Source organism: Lepisosteus oculatus, chromosome 9, assembly GCF_040954835.1.
Source record: "Lepisosteus oculatus isolate fLepOcu1 chromosome 9, fLepOcu1.hap2, whole genome shotgun sequence".
Taxonomy (NCBI): Eukaryota; Metazoa; Chordata; class Actinopteri; order Semionotiformes; family Lepisosteidae; genus Lepisosteus; species Lepisosteus oculatus.
Genome location: NC_090704.1, coordinates 35,291,076 through 35,312,650, shown reverse-complemented (window position 1 = coordinate 35,312,650; position 21,575 = coordinate 35,291,076). Strand labels below are relative to the sequence as shown.

At 40.9% G+C, this 21,575-nt stretch overlaps 1 protein-coding gene across 5 annotated transcripts; it reads left to right on the top strand.

Moving 5' to 3' along the window:
* Nucleotides 1-3,375: 3,375 nt before the first annotated feature.
* On the top strand, nt 3,376-17,362 carry tsen54 (TSEN54 tRNA splicing endonuclease subunit). 5 transcript variants are annotated; one of them, XM_015355891.2, is made up of 11 exons: nt 3,376-3,525; nt 7,217-7,375; nt 8,301-8,364; nt 9,015-9,098; nt 9,855-9,953; nt 11,124-11,176; nt 11,672-11,776; nt 12,087-12,799; nt 13,835-13,895; nt 14,983-15,099; nt 16,191-17,362. In XM_015355891.2, exons 1-11 carry the CDS (start codon nt 3,521-3,523, stop codon nt 16,339-16,341), a joined length of 1,611 nt encoding a protein of 536 aa, XP_015211377.2. In that variant the 5' UTR covers nt 3,376-3,520; the 3' UTR covers nt 16,342-17,362. The 5 variants fall into 5 exon arrangements, with proteins under 5 accessions (XP_015211377.2, XP_015211376.2, XP_015211373.2 ...); XM_015355890.2 differs by lacking the exon at nt 3,376-3,525 and adding an exon at nt 5,778-6,069 and having other exon boundaries at nt 14,983-15,087; XM_015355887.2 differs by lacking the exon at nt 3,376-3,525 and adding an exon at nt 5,781-6,069.
* Nucleotides 17,363-21,575: the final 4,213 nt, after the last annotated feature.

The window sequence follows — 21,575 nt, the reverse complement described above, 5'->3', positions numbered from 1 at the left end:
GATTATGGCTTTGTACAGGATACATGGTACAGGTACAGGCTGATTGAACAATAGACCACACCCGATTGCTATTACTGTATTGTATAAGGGCTATTACTGAGGGATGCCATCAGCCTGCTGTTGAAAGATAAATGCTTCAGTCGAAAGAAAGTGAAACCATGTGTATCGTGTGATTTGATTGGCAACAGCAGCCTCCGCTATGGCAGCTGAGTATGCTCCTGGGGCTGAGAGCTCCATGAAGTTGCCCCCCTACAGACAGCACAAGCAATGAAACCCACCTCATTCGTTAGTGCTATGTTTGTGCCGTTGAAAGTAACGTTTGTGCTGCTCTCATTCCTGAAATATAGCGCCTTGATTTTCCGGTGATCACGTGACCATGCACAGTGACTTTGACCTCCAGTGACCCCGTCTGCCGAGTTCAAGCGTCTGTTACCTGTGCGAGAGTAACAGTTCTTCATTTGTGTTCCTCTCTTTGCCTGGGTGGTGCGGTGGCGGTGGATTTTGCATTTAATATTAGTGTCTTCTGTGCGTTTTTGTGAGCAGGAAAATTAATTTATCACGCATATTACATAGCATCAGAATCAGAAGAGTTGCGGGTGTAGTCTCAAAAAGGAACACTGGCAAACAATTACATGTTCTTGCCAAGTGTTTACTTTTTATGCAAAACACATTCGTTAACGTGAAAAAGAACCAGGGTGTTTTAAGGGGCACTACGTGCAAGGTTGTCTAGGGTAGATAATGACACATCCGAGAAGCAACACTGGAAAGTCCACCGTCTCACACCTGCGGACCGCGGCAATATTGGAAACATATTTTTTTTCACATAACAGAAGTGAACATATATCTGAATTCTTTAATAAACTTTCATTATCCGCGTGTTGTATTTACAGTGGTTTTATGCGCAAAAATGAAGCGATGAGCTCACAGTCCTTTTATATTTGTGTTTCCGGCCAGTCCTTGGTGTAGAGTACAGCGTGAGGGCACACCTGCCCTCTGAAGACACAGGTATGGGCGCCTGTGTTAGATCCTCAGGTGAAGTCGAGTCTTCTGCAGTCTGCAATGTAATAACCCAGACCCGCCCGTCGAACAGCACAAACAACAAACTCACCGCAATCGGTTTGTGTCGCTGTAAGTAGCGTTTGTGCTGCTTTCGTTTCCGAGATAAAGCGCCTTTTGGTTTCGGGTAACTCGGTACTTGAGCTCCTGATTGTGATGAAAACAATGGGGGCAATTTGTTTTCCGAGTCTGGTCGGGTGGGGGTGGATGTTTCAATATATTTCAATATAGCGCCTTCTTTCCCTGGCTGTGACGTCACTCTGTGACGTACAAAACAGCAAAGTCACGACCACCAAATCTTTCAGTTGTGATCTTTTGATCAGTTGACCCCAGACTTTGCAGCCTTTACGCGAATAAACAGTCTTACATTTAGGGAGGAGTTACTATGTTAGTTCATTGGGTTAGGTGTTTTCTTTTAATTTTTAACCACGTTCTCGAAAATGTATTTCTTGTGTACTCCTTTCATTGGTGAAGGGACACCAGTTTCCAAATTACCACTGGTACAACACGAGAGCCCATATTCACATTTTTAGGTATTAGTTTCAAGATCGATAGAATTTAACAATAAAAAAACAAAATTGAAAGCATGAGCATAATAATACCTGTGTAATGATCATAGACTTTACAATTCTATTCATTTTTGAAGTACAAAGCAGAGATGTTTCCCCTACCTTAAATATACGATTAAAATGATTTAAATACCATGTATTCATTACAGAAAGCAGCGGAGACAGTTAAACTTTCAAATAAAAAATGTATTTATTTCGAAGAGTACGGGATATCGTGAATCAATAAAAACGTTAAAACTATAAGTCGATGTAGTTATTTTGCAAATAAGTAAAGCATTTTAAAAATAGCTTCTCATTGACAGTAAACAACCCGATCCACCTGGCGCTGCTAGCTTGAACAGCTCTCAGATCCGTGATTGGCTAAACCCCCGAACAGCTCGGGCCGCGATTGGTTGAAAAGTGAGAATCGATACTCTGATTGGGTAAAGCGCCACAGCGGAAGTTCCGAGAAAATGCAGATGCACAGGTGATAGATGTTCTTCTTGGTCCAAATACTGTAGCCCCGTTTAACGGTGTGTGCTGTATGAGAACGCTGGATATTCAGTAACACATCCATTGGTTTCAAATTACTAATCAATCTAAGAAAAAGGTCAAAACTGAATAGCAGGCAAAGAATGTCATGACATCCACAGCGCGTTCACGACTCCGATAGCATGTTACGATAGAAGTGTGCGCATCACGATCACACCCCGATACCCATTGCGACTGGCGCATCAGTCATGGCGCCACTGTTGGAACATTAAGTCCATATATCGCGATATGACATACCCCGACAACCCCAACCTCCCCGCGTCGCGACATGAAGCCCGCATATCGCGATATGAAAAATGCCCCCGCGCCTATGTCGCGACATGAAGCCCGCATATCGCGATATGAAAAATGCCCCCGCGCCTATGTCGCGACACGAAGCCTGCATATCGCGATATGAAATATTCCGGCAAAAATGCCCCCACCCATGTCGCGACATGGAGCCCGCATATCGCGATATGAAAAATGCCCCCGCGCCTATGTCGCGACATGAAGCCCGCATATCGCGATATGAAATATCCCGGCAAAAATGCCCCCACCCATGTCGCGACATGGAGCCCGCATATCGCGATATGAAAAAATGCCCCCGCGCCTATGTCGCGACATGAAGCCCGCATATCGCGATATGAAATACCCCGGCAAAAATGCACCGCCCCATGTCGCGACATGGAGTCCATATATCATTATATGACAAAACTCTCATGCCCATGTCGCGATATGAAGCCCATGATATGAATCGACATGAAGTTCATACTGTATGTTGCGATAGGACATACCCTGACAGGATATGCTGACCCCATGTCCGGACACAAAGTCCACATCTGGGTATATCACGTCCTAATATGAGACCTTTGTTGCGACAGCAGTGCCAAGGTGGCATTGAAGCAAGGTGCCAGTCGTGATAATATCTGATATGTACTGCGATCTACATGCGATATACATTGGGTCCCTATCATGACATGCTGCGGAGGTCTTTACGCGATGGTATCCCACAGTTTGGCAACAGCGTGTCACCGTAGAGGAAGAAAAGGAAAACGTGCCATAGAAAAAAAAAACAGATCTCACAATCGCGATGATTTCACGTACATTACAACCACAGGTTTATGTCATAGACAGTTAACTTTTTGGCATCCGTCACGTTTTAGTATTATTCACATGTAAGGAGGCTCAGATGTTTATGGATACTGATTGTCTTTAAAATGTTAAAGGTACGAGCTAAACTGTAACAGACGCTTGAACTCGGGAGACGGGGTCACTGGAGGTCAAAGTCGCCATGCATGGTCACGTGATCACCAGGAAAATAGGGCGTTATATCTTGGGAACGAAAGCAGCACAAATGTTATTTTCCACGGTACAAACCGGCACAAATGCGGTGGGTTTCATCTTTTATTTGGGGTATGGAGGGGGCAGCTTCACGGAGCTTTTACCTTGCCTTTAAATATTCAGCGGACTTGAGCACAAATATACCAGAAGAACGTGCACGCACGTATGGGTTTCAGAGGCTGGAGTAAATGCATCGCCCCAAGGGTAATATCTAGTGAGGCGCCATGAGAATAAAAACTGCGAAGGTATTAAAATATTAAGTTCTGAAGATCTTGTTTGATCCTTCATGATGCTTTTAAACTTGTATGAAACCCACGAAATTAGTATTCTAATTTGGAAATTCATGATTTCCCACAAGACTTAACACTAAATTGGTATAGTCGCACTACAGTGCTAACCAATTCATCGTACCTTTAATTGCAAGAATGGTCTGCTAATAAAAGTGTCAAATACATACTTTGGATGTATTTTAGCTCTGTAAACGTCGTTCACATAAAAATACTGCAGGGAATTTAGAGGCGATCTGAATAGTTATCTGTAAAATGCACACTCGCATCTATCCGTCAAATATTATCTTAATGTTATTCATGCATTCCAAAAACTTGTAATTTGTTTACAGGACAAATTTTAGAACCTCTTCGTGCTCAACTCCTACAAGTCGAGCATGTATCGAGCTGCTACAAGCAAACGCGTGCACATTGTATTCGGGAAGCTAGGCTGTACTCCTTAAAACCCAAGATGCCTGTAATAATAATAATAATAATAATAATAATAATAATAATAATAATAATAATAATAATAATAATAAAAACTTTATTTTATATAGCGCCATTAAAGGTGGCTTCTCAAAGCGCTTTACAGGATGACAATAACAATAAATAAGAAGACTACAACAAATGTTAAGAATATTTCACAAGATAGGACACAATTATAATTACAACAATACAACAATAACAATAGAGGAGACCGTGGAAGGTGGTATTAAGAAGAGCAGAGGGGTGAAGAATGGAACCAGTTAAGTAAAGGCTTTTCTGAAGAAGAAGGTTTTGAGTCTAGATTTGAAGGAGTTTAGAGAAGGTGACTCTGTAATATCCTTGGGCAAAGAGTTCCAGAGCTTGGGGGCATAGCAGGAGAAGGCCCTGTCACCCATACAATGTAGCATCTCTGTAGCATCTCATGTGTCTTATTTGTTTGGGGACTGGTCTGGTCATCTACAGGCGGCTTTTTGAAAAACGTAGATATATGCATTTCTTTTGCCATGTTGGCTATTAAACCAAAAACATAGCGGTAGATAGCTCTAAGAGGGTTTGACGACAACGATAGCCAATTAGGCTACGGCTACGCATCCACCGCCCTACAATATTTACATAATTTTCTTATTGGTCAGATACAGATACAGCGAGCCAATTTCAAATCACATACGATGGAAAAAAAATCAAACCAGTAACATTAAAAAGTAAATTATGTAACGCAAACAAGGGAAAAACATCTTAAGTTACTTTGGAGTGATTGGGTAGGCCTGGGTTGGCCCAGGTCTGGGTCAGCACAAACGTTATTTTCAACGGGACAAATGTAGCACTAATGAATGAGGTGGGTTTTGTCGTGCTGCAGCAGAGACACAAACTACAGCAAAATAACTAACGTCAAGATTTACTCCTGCTATACTAAGATGTTGAAAAAGTGTTATTTTAAAACCACTCCTTATGCCTCTCAAGAAAGTACAAACCAATTCCTCTACCGACTGCAGCTGATAGTAACTTATTTTTATTTGGCTATCACCTTTATCCAAATCGGCTTACATTTTCCCCCATGTATACAGCTGCGCATTTAACTGGAGCCAAAGTTCCTTTCTCAGGTGTACAACAGCAAAGCCTCACTGAAGATTTAAACCCATAACCCTGACATTATACTGTATGTTTAGAAAACCAAACCACTGAGTCAAAGTTTTGTCTTTGCATATATGCTATATGTCAATTACAGTTACGGTCGTTTTGTGGTAAAATAAATGTACCCAAAGGCCTAATGTTAATGTTATTGTAATGTTGAATATTCCTTTCAATTCTGATTCTAACCATTTAAAATTAAAAATTAAAAGATTAAGAAATCGATTGTAATTAAATCGTTAATTTTGTGTAAGGGTCTGTTTTTAATGTAGTTACTTTATTAGATGCATATAGAAACATCAAGCAAGCAAATCATGCAGTAAAGCAATTAATATTACAGATCTTTTTTATATTTTGTATTGTACTTTAAAAATTGTAATAAAGTCAGGAAATTAGATATATTCTGTACATGCTATTATAGTAAATGTTTTGTGTCACGGTCATGTAAAAATGTGACGCTTTACAAAACTTTTAAGCGTATGCAAATGTGTTACAATCTACTGTATATATATTTTGTAGCTAAATCGGCGATGCGTAAAGACTTACACCTACAGCTTAAGACCCAGTTAGCTTGCCGTAGATTGGGTGTCATTCGTACGGGCGCTAGGACCCAGAAACTCGCAGATATTGAGGTGCGTTTTCCTAAAGATGGCAGATCTAGAAAGCGAAGGAGTGAGTAAGAAAGCCGTTTTCTGCAGCGAATTGCTCTGGTAAGAAACATGTATGCACTCAGAATTTGTAGGCTTTAAAGTAATTTACATGATCACCCCGGGGTTTCTTCTTGTACAGTGTCAGCTGTTTTTCGCACTGCAGACAGCGAGGCAGGTATGTGTTAGACACGTGTATTTGTTTCTGAGCATTATTGTTAAGAACTGAAACTTCCCAATAACAAAGGCGTGAACTCTACCATCGCATGCTCTTCCGTGATAATAAATGCAAGCTTTTGGTAGTGTTTACATTTCTTCATTGCGAACTTCACAGAAACATCTACATCTGTAGTGCTGTATCGTAATGTGTAGGTTTCCCGGAAAGTCGGTGTTTGATATTTGGGACGTTTTTGCACGGCAGAATGGCTTACGTTTATTTGTACTGTATCTCTGCTAAAAAATAGTTCACGTTTCCTAACACTTTTCTTTATGAAACCATTATATATTATAACTATATGATTCGTGTAGTATTATTACTGTATCTAAACGTTATCTTAGCTGATGCCCTTATGCCCTGCCTGGCACAGTAAGATGCCTTTAGTGTCATCATGATTAACTTGATCCTCTTTTCAGACTTGCATTGAATTCCATTCAGGGATCTCACAGCCTCAAGCTGTTTTTCCTGAATAATGAGAATAGTAACGGTAATGCTTTTCTTAATTATTGGAAGTCTAATACTTATTTTATTATGCACATTCCACCCATAATTTCTATTGCAAATATCCCCCAAAAGTTTAGAACCAAACAATAAATGTAAATACTGCTAGTGGTAAATGTTTTAAGAATCAGAATATATGTACAGCAGATTGTTGTCATAGTGTCACACTGTGTTTCTTCAATGAATGAGTAGATAGATACTCATATTGTGTCCCATGGATTGCACTGTAAAAAAAATCACTCTGTGCCTCCGAAGGGTGAAAATTCCTCAAGCTTGCATCACAATCTAACCTCACAAAATTCTTAATATGGTGGTTTGGGTCATGCCTCTCAAAAGAGAGTTGAGCTGGTAAACTCATCTGAGATGAAGATGGAGTTGGGACTTGAAAACGCAGAAGTACATGGAGAGTAACACAGGGTGTATATGTAACAGCACAATATCCCACACTGAGGGAACAACTCCTGGCAGAGTTAACTTTTTTTATCTTGACAGTCCCACGGAGCTCTTTTCTGCTCGGTCCCGGAGCCACAAGATTCCGGCACGGGGCCAGAAGGATTTTCTCCCTGACGCCTCCGAGAAGCAGAAGGAACGGCTGCGGAGGAGCCTGGATGAACACTGGGCTCTGATCGAAGAGGAGCGCGTAGAACGATTGTGAGTGTTTGGGAGAGGGAAGTGGAGGGCAGTGTTGGTCTCCAGTATCAGAGAGCTTAACTCTATACCAGAGCCGTGAGTACTCTGACAGCAGACCTTAAATGTCTCCTGCTAGGAGACGTAAAGTAAACCCATGTGTTAGGTCAGAGAGAAAGATGAAACAGGATGCTGCAGGCAGCGTGGTGTGATAGCAAACTGAGGATACAATAAAAGTGTTGTCCGGAAAGCAAACCAGAATTCAAGCTGAGATAAACACCATAAAAAGTAACCAGCACAGTGTTGACCCAAGAGGTGTAGTGGAGGACAAAGCGATGTCAGGAATGCAAGACTAGCACAAGATGGGAGACACAGAAGCTAAAGTTCAAGAGGCCCTCAGTGTCTATAGATGAAAGTCCTGAGTACTCTGAGAGCACACCTTAAAAATACTGCCTCACCTGTGGCAGGTGTGGTGTAATTGCCCACAATTTATACAGGCTTCTTGTCAACAGTCACAGGGATTTCCATGGCGACCATGAGTGACAGATGAGTGGAGGTGTGACTGGCAGCCATGACAAACGCTAGCTCACTCCACAGTATTCCTGTTAGAGCGGGAACAAGTGCAATAAGTTGAGGAAGTTAGGGATATATCATTTAAAAAATCAGACTGTGATCTGAAACAAGTTACTGGAAATGCAGTCCTACAGACAGCGCTCAGTCCTCAGTTCACAGTAATAGTGTCTATACAGAGTTATGCCTGATGTTTAGCCTCTTCTAGTAAATGTCTGCACTTTTTAGCTTCAAAAAGAGAAGTCTTTCCTGACCTGTAGAGAATGCAACAAGAAAATATCCAGCTTTAAATCACATACCTGAATTTTTAGTTTTTTCCTCTTGAGAGAGAAAAAACAACCCTCCTGGTTTACTGGTAACCGTCTATGTGTATCCCCAGAGGAAGCCTGGTGAAAACAGAATGGATTCCCACAGGCAATGTTGTGGAGCTTAAATCTCCAGCAGTAAGTACCTTAATCTGGGATACAGTTGTGATGAGAAATATTTTTGTAAAAAAACTTATCAATAGTTTAGGTAATAGAGAGTTAAACTATGAAAGTACTCTCGAACATACCAGTTACCTTTATACACAACAGACAAACATGTGTGGCAACAACAACTGGGCCAAGGTGTGTATGTGCTGGTTAGACTATAGTGGGAACTTTTCTTCTATCTTCATCACATTATCAGTTCCTATTCCTGTCCCTCAGCTGGGCTCCAGCCTTATACAAGCAGATGGATGGACACTTCACAGATATTCAGCTCCAGTGTGAGGGGTGCCCCTCACATTTTCTTCTGCGGTAGGGGAATTTTAAGGCAACACAAATCACAAATATGTAGTTATATATGCTTTAAAACAGCATTGCTTTCTCTTAATCTGAGGAATTCAAAAGCCCCCCTAAACCTTAGGGTAGATCAGGCACACTGCGGAATATTCTGTTTTATATACACTGATGAAGCACTGTATGTTTCGGGATTTCGCAGCAGATAAAACACACAGCATAAGCATTTTTTGCATGAAGAGGATTTTTAGTTCAAACCTATCTGCCACTCATGGTTCCCACAAAGCACCCCTGGGAGGCAAGCACTGATGTTTATCTTTTTCATTTTCCAGGGGAAATTTTGGCAGACCATGGGGTTCTCTGAGCAAGGGAAGCAGTTTCTCCTGCCGGAAGAGGCTCTGCATCTTCTGGAGTGTGTGAGTTGGGTTGTTCCAGCCTTTGGTCTGTTCTGTGTCAGAATGTGTGGTAGAGTAGTGATTCTGTAATCTTGGCCATGCAGCAGAGAATTACTGGTTTATACAGTCCAAGCTCTGTATTGCCTGCTGAGTGAGTCTGTCTGTGCTTTGTGCAGAATTAAGAATCAATGAGAAACCTGATACATGGTTGTTAATTTAATGTGGCAATGAGGTATCAAGCTGGATTTTCATGTATCTTTGTTTGAAAAAAATCAAAATCAAGGAGGCACCTTTTAAGGTCCATATCATATCTGTATTTTTACCTTTACAGGAAAAAATAGTCTGACATATTTGTGCGATTGCAGATGCTTTCGCTGTACATACAATTGTCAGAAATCTGATGTTGGGAATCGTTAAATAAGAGTGGTTCAGAATTAATAAAAAAACATTGAGAAAATTAGCTCCCCGTTTTTAAAAACTGGAATCTGGTGAGTGAGAATGTAAGCATGGAACAGAGGAACATATCTAGTTATATGTGGCATTTTTTCATTGAAATTTGCTTAATGTGTGTTTCTGGAGTTTCAAGTTATACTTTCCTAAAATGCTTGACTTTTTAAAGTTATTTACATGCTGTACATTTAGTATGTTTGTCCTTCTATAGATTTTGTTAGTTTCTCACAGTAAAATATAAAGTTTTTTCCAGGTTTGTGTTTTTAGAAACTACAGAATGCAATGCATTGTAACAGTTTGTTTTTTGCTTTTGCTGTTATATTGTAGGGGAATGTGCAGGTGTTCTACAGAGATTTACCCCTGTCGGTTCAGGAAGGTTATGAGATGTTTCTTTCTAGTGACACCATAACCTTGCAGCAGTACCAGGTATGACACAGGAATCAAAAGAAATGTACTCATGTGAGCAACTCCCTTGCAGAAGACATTAGAATCCATTTTTGTTTGCCAAACTGGCAACAGATTATAATGCAGCTGCCTGTTATTTTTACATTTGTGAAAAAGTTATTTTATGTTATTAATTGATTCCGTGGGAATATGCCACCATGTTGGCTCAAACTATTGTGGTGAACCACTTCAGGCTGAAGAATGCTAAAAGTGTCCTTAAGTGATGATAAGTGTTAAGTGATCTTCTTTGGCATGATAGTGCAAATGTAATAAATTAAAGGGTGTTTTCTGAGGCAGCTCAGTAGAGCTGCAATCAGTGGTGGCTTCTAGCAAAAGAGCAGCTCCTGTGAGATGGCGGTGAGGTCAGTGGTTCTCTCTGTGCTGGACAGGAGTCGTATCTGTGGGATCCGTTTTGAGCTATTGGTGATTCCAGAGTGGGTGGGAACAAAATAATTGTTGATTCCAGTGTTTTGTAACATGACTCTGCTTTGTAAAAGTCTGCTTGCAAAGTTTAAAAAGCATGTAAGACATCCATATTTGATGGAAAATACATATTTAGTTGGTCTCAACCCTGGTTCCAGGATAAACTATGTCTTCTGGTTTGTGGTGAGTTCTTAATTACAAGCTAATGTATTTCAATTTTCTGTTGGTGACTTCTTTTTAAAATTTGCTTTGAGCTCTTAAAAAGCTGAAATTTACCTCTGGTATGAACCCTGTTCTAATTATGGAGTTTCAGGACTCATCAAGGTGTAGCAGCTGAAATATACCGACTCATCTTTGGAGTTGTCTGATGTAGTAGTGTCATTCTCACTACATCAGCATCAGGAATGTTCACCTTGAGAAAGAAAAGTGAAAGAGAGTCTTCACATTAGTGTAAAGGAAATTAATTCTCCTTAAGTACCCCATTCTCCTATAAGATGAGGTAAATATGTCTTCCTTAAAGACAATATGGTAATTGAAATAACAGTTTCATTTTGTTGAGTGATAGGGCTATTCACTAGCAAAAAAAGTTCTTGTTTTTTAATTGATACTGTAAGATCTCCCCTAAAGCTTCACTTTTTGACCAGAAAAAATATAATCCAGGTACATTGGAGATAATTTCATGCAACTCTACTGGACAGTAATGTAATCATTCTCTCTTTTTCCCCCAAGGTCTTCAGCCATTTGAAGAGACTGGGATACATTGTTAATAGATTTGACCCAAGGTAACAAGCTGTAGATTGATTCAACACATTTCATAAGTGGAAGTTATGATGGTGTTATTTTTAGTCATGTTCTTAAAGAGACCACACATTTCTTTTTTGTTCCTTGGTCCACAAGAGAACAGGTTATAGTGTAGACAGTGGACATTTTCAGATGTTTTGAAATCATATTTTGTTTTAATCATGTTGATTGGTTTAATCATGACAGAATTGACCAATAATATTACCTGTGATAACCTACATTGTGCCTCGTTGGTCTACATTTCAATTTTTGTTGGGTGTTGCTCAAGGAAGCCTGTAAATAAATGACCTGGCTTGTCAGTATACACTCTAAAGTTTATAGGTGTATCATTTTGCCCATTGGCATATGAACATGTATTTATAGCTGGGATTCTTTCTTGTTCTGCAGCCTCCTGATTTAATATGGCCTTCAGAAGAATTTAGAAATGTCCGTGAAAGAATTATCACATAGCCCTGTTCTTGCGTCTGTTTTTGCAGTAGTGTTCCTTCACCGTATGAGAGACAGCTGAACCTGTCCTTCCAGCGAGAGAAGCCTGCCAGACAGCACCTGAAGCGAAAGCGCAGCCATGGGCCCAGCTCTAGGTGAGGAGGAAGATCGGGGGTTGACAACCCCTCCTCCAATAATAAATAATTTACTTTAAAAAAACAAAAGCCTACAGTCAGGAATAAAAAAAATAATTTTCCATTTGCAAACAGAATTGCAAAGAATTTAACTCTTAACTTGGTATAGGTTGTATAGGCTCGGTCATTAAATCGGTGTCGGCACTGTAGCTAATGCATCTCATACGGTAAGGTTGTATCGTGTCGTCATGAAGAAATTCAGCAAAGTTTGGTAACTAAAAACCAGTGGGATGTGTTGAGGGGCATTCTGCTGACCTAGCCTTTTCTTCAGCCCAATATTCAGCAGACCTGGGAAGAGCTTTAAGCACTGTGGGCTGACGTTGAGTCTCTGCTTCAGCAGGATTGGAGATGGGCAAGAAGAACAACAAGAGAAGCAGAAGAAGGAAGATTCAGTATTTGACAGGAAGAACGGTCAGGACCCGGGGAGGACTGTGTTGGGCTCAGAGGAGAAGTTGATGCCGGACCCCCCAGCGCCTGCTGTGGAAATCCAAATGGAAGCTGAATCTGTCTCTGCTGCCCCACAGAGAAGCTGGTGGGTTAGTCACCCAGATGAGCCTCCGTGTCCACCGGAGGGCACAGAAGACAGGTTGGGGAGCTCCTCACATCTACCCAGGCCAAAATGGGACTTCAGTAAGATTTCCTTCCCTGATTTGGGGTCATCTGGATGGCTCCCCAGCCTCCCTGCCCCGAATCCGGCTCTGCTGCCCCCGGGCCTGTCGGCGGGGACTTGTGACATCACCCCGTGGCTGGGAAGGCTGAACCTAAAGCCCGAGCGGCTCTCCCAGCGGGAGAGGGAGCAGGAGAGGGTGAGGTGCCACAGACGAGGGGTGAACGAGGACAGGGAGGTCCAGCGCTGCAGCAGCTGGAAGGAGTACAGGGAGCTGCTGGAGAGGAGGAGGCAGGGGAGGACGAAGGGCAGGCCGGCACATCTGTGGGAAGAAGCGGTCAGGCCTCTCACTGCGCCGGGGGACGCCTCCTGCACAGGTAGCCTCAGGATCCTTGGGAAGTACAATATGGCTGCGGTCCTACTATAGCTTGTGAGAGCAATCCAAGATTTTTGCCTCAGAAGGCCAGCTTATGCAACATGGTGTGGAGACGGTTTTTATGGGAGTCTAAGCTGCTTTGGGTTTTAGTAGCAGCTGTGTTAGAAGCAAGTCGCAGCCATGTTGCAAAGTGTGGGACCATGTGAAGGCAATGTCTTCGGCATGACTGACAGAGCACCTAGTGGGCCCATGATTAAATTTCATTTTAATCTGATTGACCCAATAGGCCCATCGAATGAGTCAGTTAACCATGTACCTAAGATTTGCATTACTTTTTACTGAAGCAAACAAAGATGTCAGGCGCTACTTGGCATAACCAATATTCATTGACATGTGCCAGGCTTCTTTCTTAATAATATGGTTTGCAAATGGAGAAAATAAGTTGTTCCCTTCTTGATCAGTACAGACTGTACAGCTTATTTGATGCATGCATTTAATAGTCTAATAGTTTAAAAAAAATATGTAAGACACAGATCTGTGGTTTTGATATGCATGAAATTGCTGTATGTAATTTCATTCAATGGTTTTATACATCTAATAATGGTGTCAGGATGGCACAGTGGTTGACATTGTTGCCTCACAGCGCTGGGGCACTGGGTTTAATTCTGGATCTGGAGTGCTATCTGCATAGAATTTGTTTGTTCACGTGGGTTTTCTTTCAAGGTCCAAAGACGTACTGTTAGGTTAAATGGCTTCAGGGATAAATGTCCCTAGGTGTGAGTATGTCTGCACTGCAGTGGACTGGCATCCCATCCAAAGTGTATCCTGCTGTCGCTTGCTGGGATAAGCTCTGGCTCTCCTGCAACCACAAATCAGAAGAAGCATTTAGAAAATGGGCGGATGGACATCTAATAATTTGCCACACATTCAATTTTTTCAATTTTAAAAATGTAGCTCTCCATTTATAGTACTGTTTTATTTAAGCTATACATGTTTAAACATTTAAGTGTAGTGTGATTCTCTTTTTCTCCTTCAGGTGACCTGCTAGAGAGAATCGGTATTATCAAGCCTTCACGCTTGTGTGATGGAGCATCAAAGTAAGTTACTTTGATTAGCTGGGACTTGTAATGACTTGTGTATATTAACTTGTGCTGCATCTGTTGAGACATCTAACAATAAATGTTATGTACAGGGTACAGAAAACACCATTAACATTTCTGTAAGGTGTACATTATAAATGTCTGACCCCAGTTAATTTGGTCTGCCAGCTTATCATGCTTCTTTTTGCTCTGTCTGCCAGCGTGCAAAGCCGAAATGATATTTAATAATTACTTGATATCTCATGATGCTAGAGCAAAAAAAAAAATGCAGCAAAATGAAAGGAAAATGGTCTGAGGGTCAGGATACCAACCTTGGACTTTGCAGAAACGGATCATGTTCTATTATGATTAATGTACCACTAATGCACTGCTTGGAGTGCAGGGGGAATAATTGGGCCCTGGGACCCCAGAGGTTTCTTTCCTCCCACTGGGGGGTTTTGTTTTCCTCTCCTCCATGCTCATGCTGTACATTTGCTATATTGTTTACTGCAATATATTCTGTAAAGTACTTTGTGGCAAGCTGATTCGAACGACATTATAAAAAAAAAGACATCTCATTACTGTCATAAAAAATATAATTTTCTGAGAGCATTTATTGCATGTTCTCCAGTTTAAATGTTTTTTTAAACTACATAAAGCTGTTGCCTACTGATACATGTTAGGGCTGTGAATCAGCGTGCTTGCTGGCCTTTTCTCCAGGGATTGAAAGGTAGAGCAGTTTGAAAAGCAAGTAGGCATGTAGGATACATGCTACACGTTACAAAATTAACCCATTCTCATTTGGGGGCTAATAACTTACTGATCAGTGTATCTCATCCTGGAGGATCTGCTTCAGCAACTTGGTCAGTGTTTCCCACAGGCTGTGATCTCAGAGACGTGGGACGCTGATCACATCTGCTCAGCAGGTTCCCCAAGTTCTCCTGTTCAGCCAAAGATAAATAAATACACCCTTGGGTATTTCCACATACATTAGCATGAAGCTGAGTCCTCTTGCTGTCGAAACCTGAAATCTCCAATTAATATCTGCTAATGCAGGGGAAGCAGAAAATGAGATCTTTGTACAATTACGTTTATGTCTCCTCAGCCTCTCAGACAAGTCAGATCAATGGAAAATTGCCTTTGATGTCTACCAGCCTGGTACAGTTGCGGAGTTTAAGAAGACGAATCCCGGGAAACCTTATTCTCGCATGTGTGTCTGCAGGTACTCGGATACTACAAAAGGAATTGTTGGAAAAGTCATTTTACCTAGTGATGTAATGCTCAGAAAACATACAACATGTAGCTGAATACACTGCAGTCGGTTTGAAAATGCAATGAAATGATTTGTGTATGTGCAGTGAATCAACCAATACAAAACGCATTGCCTGTGCAGTCCAGAGGCTGCAAGTTCAAATTTGGGCCACCCCTAGCCGACTGTGGTTGGGGGTTCCCCAGCTGCTGTCCTCAGCTGGTTGAGAACTTTTACTGGACAATACTGATCTCTTTGCATTGCCAGGTACGTGTAAACATGCAGTTTGATAAATGAGAATTTGTGGATGCAGTTCTAAAAATAAAAACATATTTCTGGTTATTTGCACAGTCTACAAGAATTTAGTGTATGAAAATTAGTGGCAGAAAACCCTCTCCATTGTATTTTCTCTGGGATTTTTTTGTTTGTATCCCTGCATCCCTGGTTTGCTACATACCAAAAATAATTTTGTTCATAGTCAACGATTTTGGACTCCAGTGGGAAAGGTGTGATGTGCAGTTCATTCTTATGTCAGTGGCGTCACTTTACAAGACTGGAACTGTAAGACTGAGGGCTCTGCTGAAGATAGTGAAGCACAAATACTACAGAAAGAACTTGATCTCTTAGAGCACGGAAGATGAAACATTGCTTTGAAACACTGTACAAAAGACTGTGAGCACAGCATGTAATTTTTGACAAAATGTTTCCAGTCACTTTCTCACAGGGCAGAATTGGTAGATGGACATATCAGTACAGATATTATGGAAACATTGCTTCAGTTTACTCACCTTTTTGAGGGTGAAGAGATCAGACGAAGAGATCAGTTAAAAAAAAAGCAAAGAAAAAAAGCTTTGCTTTCAATGAATTCTTCATTTCCATAGAGTACATTAGGTAATCAGTTACTGTGATAGGTGAAACCTCAAATACAAAGAGGAAGTAATAAGGAAAATGAAATCTGTGGTCCACCCCCTTCACTGATTTAACATTGAACATAGTAATACATTTACACTGTCTGTAACAAAGAGACCTGAATTACTCATTAATTTGTTTCTGCTGTTTTGTAGCTTTGATGGGCCAGTCCCAGACCTGCAGGTGCTGAAACGACTGGCCCATGAGAGTGGAGATATCCCCGTGATGTTTGCAGTGGTGGACAGCGGAGACATTTCCTTCTTCACCTTTAAGGACTTTCAGCTGCCCACTGATGTCTGGCATTGAGGGGGTCACAGAGCAAAGGGCCCCTGAAACACCCACAGGATATCTACCTTGGGTGTGATGTTATTTTGAGGGGGAACAAGTTAGGTTGAAAGGGGCTGGTTTATCTCTTCAGTCAAAGTAACAGTTATTTAATTTAAGTCAATTTCTGTTTTACTGAGCAAACACTAAACATGTCCACAACTTGAATGCTTAGTTGTGCAGCACCAAAAATGACTGAAGTAGCAAAGGAACTAAAAGATGTGTTTTGAGAACTTGAAGTTAAAAGCCTTTGTATTCTAGGAGGTTTTCCCCCCCACCCAATATGGAAATCAGCAAATTCACTGGAATTTACTTTTGTTTTGGGTTTTAAATGTTAATGTTTTCTAATAATTATTTCGCAGTACTCTTTAAATGTATTCATTTTTTTTAAATCAAATGAACAGTGTTAATAGTTCATTAACTGTTTGAGATGAGTAACTGTAGTTAGGCGAAATGCCTTTTTAACAACATGGAAGTCACTCCTGGGTACAGAGCCGGAGTTATTTCTGAACTCCAGCTATAAAATCAGTTTAGCACATTTAAAAATCGTATTGTTCATTCTTTCTATGTTACTGTATATCTGAGTATTTTTACAGTGCTTTTGCTGAAGACGATTAATTGAATAAATATACTCTTGATTCAGTTTTAAAGAGTTGCAGAGAATCCTGAAGTAGTGACAGTCCTTTTATGCTTCTGTCTGGCCATACTAAAAGCATGTTCATTGGCAATCAACCCTCCCACCTCTAGATGTCTGTAGAAAGAAACATGCCCATTGGTATGAACTGTGAACCTGCTGATGTTACCAACTATTTTGGGAAGGTGGCACAAAAGCAGTTTTACTTATCCATGGTCGTCTTTTGTTCTTTTAAATTTGGGAAGATGGCTATTAAAAGCCGTTTTATAATGAAAATAAATGGTAGTTTGTCGTCTTCCTCATTTCTTTGTTGTGCTTTGTGTTGTAAAATTGAGGAAATGCCTGTTACATAATGATTCTGCCTTCTTGTATTTGTCTCATGTTTTCAAAGTAGAAGGACCCTTGTTGCACCTAAGTTCTCGCAGAGTTGCCTGCTGTTTACTCTGTGTGTTTCCTGCTTCTCTGCCCAGCTGAAATTAAGTGATTTTTTTAATTTAGTGAATGTATGACGGCAATCCTCAGTTGCAGAACAAAGTTGTAAAGTTATACAGATTTATTTATTTATTTTATTAAGAGATTTCAGCTGGACCCAGGTAAATGCACTGAAATTTACGGGGAATGACTGTGATCTCCACTGATTGATCTAGATGTGCCTTCGGAATTGGACACAAAGAGGAACAAGTAAGAGGAGCAGTGTATGGAGAGTCCCATTAGGTTTAGTGATGGGATTATTGCTGTACCTTGTAAAGTCTATACATACAGATTAAGTTAAAAGATAATCAAATATAATGATGAAACAAAATGTAATGAACACCAAGAATGCGATTTAAGTCAGTTGGGGATGGCTTATGTATGAATACGAAGTTGGCAGATACACAGCCAACTAAGCAAATGTAAATTTGAAAAGCGATGCAGCTATGCACGGTTTTTGTGCTCTAGTCACATAACTGGGAACATTCTATAGGAAAAAGTAATTATTCAGCAGAATGAGTCCTGGCAATTTGAGGACTTTTCAGTATACAGCTAAACTTTTTGTTTGCTTCAAGAGATCTTGTTCATTTAAGGTTATGCATCCTCACAATAGTATTCCCTGAAGTTGTTCTTCCTGGAGATAAGTGCTCTTTTTATTCTAATTTAATCAATTTGGGTCATCAAGAAGTTGCTAATTCATATAAGGTACTGGTCTCCTTATATTTGTGCTGATGTTGTGAAAAAACTAATGCAGACTGCAACACTTTTAGGAATGAGTTGTAGAGGAAGTGGAGCGGCTATGCTAATTGTGTTTCAGAAGTCTTCAGATGTTTTTCTTGGTCACCCCCCATCCTCTGATTCTGTAACCGGGATTCTAATGGGGTACAGTAAAAGTACATTACACCTCATCTGCCTCATTGTTTAACAGGTATATTCTAATGTAACAGATCACCCATGCAAGGACTGTATCGAACAATGGAACTGTCCCTAGCAGCCACTAACATGGCCTTAGCACATTTCTGACGCTCTGATTGTCAAGTTGAAATGGTGCAAAGTTTGCAGTGGTGACTCAAGTGATGTTAAGATGGGAGTCCCAGGGAAAAACATCAGCAAAGGACGACAGTGGGTGGATGTGTACACTCCAGGATTATGAGATCAGTGGTTTAATACCAAGTGCAAGGCAAAAGAGGAGTGCAATTGCAGGTCAGTTTAAAGTAGATTTCAACCTGCAAAGATGCGCAGCCAGTTTAATCAAAAGCAGTGGGTCGCAGGATCCCACACTGGGTTTTGCAGTGCACATTTGCAAATTCAGCAATGGAAAAGAGTCCAGGCAATGGACTATGGAGCAGCACGGAAATATACAGTATGGTCAGATGAATTATCCTTCATCATGTCCCTGATAAATGAAATGAATGGACAAGTGCTTGTGTGCTAGCAACCTAAAGAACACTACAGCTCTGAGAGCTTGCTTCCAACTGCGAAAGGTCACTTGACTTGACACATCGCCATTTTCTTGTTCACTGTAGTTTTGCGGTTGTTGAACAGGAGTGCCATGTCTTTGACACAATTTATCATGAGACATTAAAATGAAATGGTCAAATTTTACTCGGTTTGTGGATTATACTTCTGTGACTGTGTCCCTTGCAGCCTTTTTTAGCCATCATCCTCAACATGAAGACACCATGGCTCATAGGGAATGCATGAAACACTGGCAATGCAACAAACCAGTTAGCATCCACTAGACAGTTTGTGAGCTGATAGATTTTTCCAATTCTAGTGGCCATCCCAAGCTCCATAATGACAAGGCACTGGACTGATGTCACTGGCGGAGTGAATATTCTACAGTATCTAAGTAAGCCCACTATTCACTGCACCTTCCATGAGCATGATTTGTGCATCAGTTTTCTTGGGATTGCATCGGGCAAAATGGAACTGTTTCTTATTTCAAAGGTCATAACTGGAAACTTAAAGGAAACAACCCAGACAGGCATTAGAGCTGAGGACCACCAGTACCTTTTATGTGAAGGTTGCTATGCAGTTAGTTTTGATGTTTTTTTGTAACCACATTAACGGATCTGCTCACAGTCCACATCAGTTTAATGTCGCAGGTCTCATACTGAGAAACAGGAGTGTTGCTGCTCTCCAGAGCCCTCATGGTCATTCAGAACCTCCCATTCCTGGAAGTCCTGTGGGTCTTATGCACAGCTGTGTACCTGTGTATCTCTTCAATAGCTCATTCTCAATTTGTAAATTCAGCAGAATACAGTATATCGCAAACTTTGAGGATAGTTAATGCATGCAGATCCAGCATATTTTGTACTTTGCTTCTAAAGAAAATGTCCTAACTATTTCGTGTATTTTAGCCAGGTCTTGAATTGAGGGGGTACAGAGGGGGGTGGGGAACTCCATTCCCTTTGATCACAAAAAGTGTTCCCCCGTCTTCCCAGATCAGTGTTGATTTCTCCTTTTCCAGGCTTCTGTATACCCTAAAGCACTCTTCATCTTATTTCTCATCCAGCCCTGGCTAATGGATGTACAGGATATTCAACATTTCAGCCTTCTAATAGCAATAATCTCCTTTAATGGACAACCACACTTTACAGCATTCTGCCAGAAAGGGTGCACAGGTCAAGCTATTAAGAATGCTTAATCCCTTTTTTTTCGCTCTTAGTTTTATGGTTAATTGCAACAACAAAAAAAACATTGCACAAGGGAGACTGCACGGTTCCGCAGCGGGAAGAATTGCTGCCTCATAGCGCTGGAGCCCTGGATTCAATTTCAGACCCCCATGTTTGTGTGGGTTTCCTCCCACAGTCCAAAAAACCTTCGGTACGTTAGTTGGCCCTGGTGTGAGTGTGTCTGTGTTAGTGTCTGTGCGTGTCCTACGATGGACTGATGTCTTTTCCAGGGTGTAGCCTGGCTTGTGCCTGTTGCTTGCCATGATAGGCTCTTGCTTTCCCGAAACCCCAAATTGGATGAAGCAGTTAGAAAATGGATGGAGGAAGATACACAGGAGAGAAGGACTGAAGAGAACACTGGCATTCTTGGAAAAAATAGTGTTTTGAGAGTTTTAAGGAACAATAGGAATTCCCAGCAGCAACAGAAACAATCTTAAAACAGGCAAGCAATTGTTTTCAAACAAGGTTTTATATCCTTTTCCCACTGGATTAAAATGTTTTTTTTTTAGGGAAGGTCTTAGTCCAAAGAAAATGATGCCTGTTTTGACAAATGATTTATTTTTGTTTTCCTCCTTTATTGTTTGATGTATCTGCCTGTGGCTTTGTTTCAGAATTAAATATTTGTAGTTCACGAGGGAGAAGTTATGAGATCTATATAGTTATAACTCTGTGGGTATCTCCCTGATCCTAAATGCCAGGAACATGAGATGTATTTCTCTAAACTCATTAAGAAGCATCAGGCAGAAGAAAAGGCAATTTAAGATGTCTGTGTCAACGGGATCCCACCTAGTTTAAGCCATAATTCCCTGGTATACAGTAGCTTATTAAGTAAATTAATTGAGAACAAATTACAATGACCACCCGTTTATACAAATGAGCATTTTGTGGGACAGCTTGTACTATGAAGGAACATGATACATCGTATTCAAAGTCATTAAAGGCGTTGAAAGGCCAGCCATGTGAGCTCCTTCTGTATCAGCAGTGAAAACATGGGGTAGAGGTAACAAGTAGAAAGCTGCATGGAAATACATTTACATCTGAGAACAGGAGGCACGTTTTTACACAAAGCGTTGTGGGAGTATGGAACAACCTACTCAGCCTTGTTGTTGAAGCCAAAACCCTATCTTCTTTGAATAAACAGCTCTTGTTCATTACCTTTCTTATATTCTTTTGCTCTAATACACAGTGTATGGGTGATGGGTGTATTTCAGTCAGTTTCCCAACACAGACTCCACCTTGCAGCTGACCAGTTTCCTAGCTACAGAGGGGGGCACCAATCACTGTATGTTGAAGGCTCTACAGCACAGACGGGCACTTGTGAACAGCAGGAACTGTCTTGCACACATAACCCAGTACTCTGCTCTTCAAAGCTCTGGTCCTGGTGAAAAATGATTGTGAACATGTGGATGTTACTTCTGTTTTCACTAACCCTA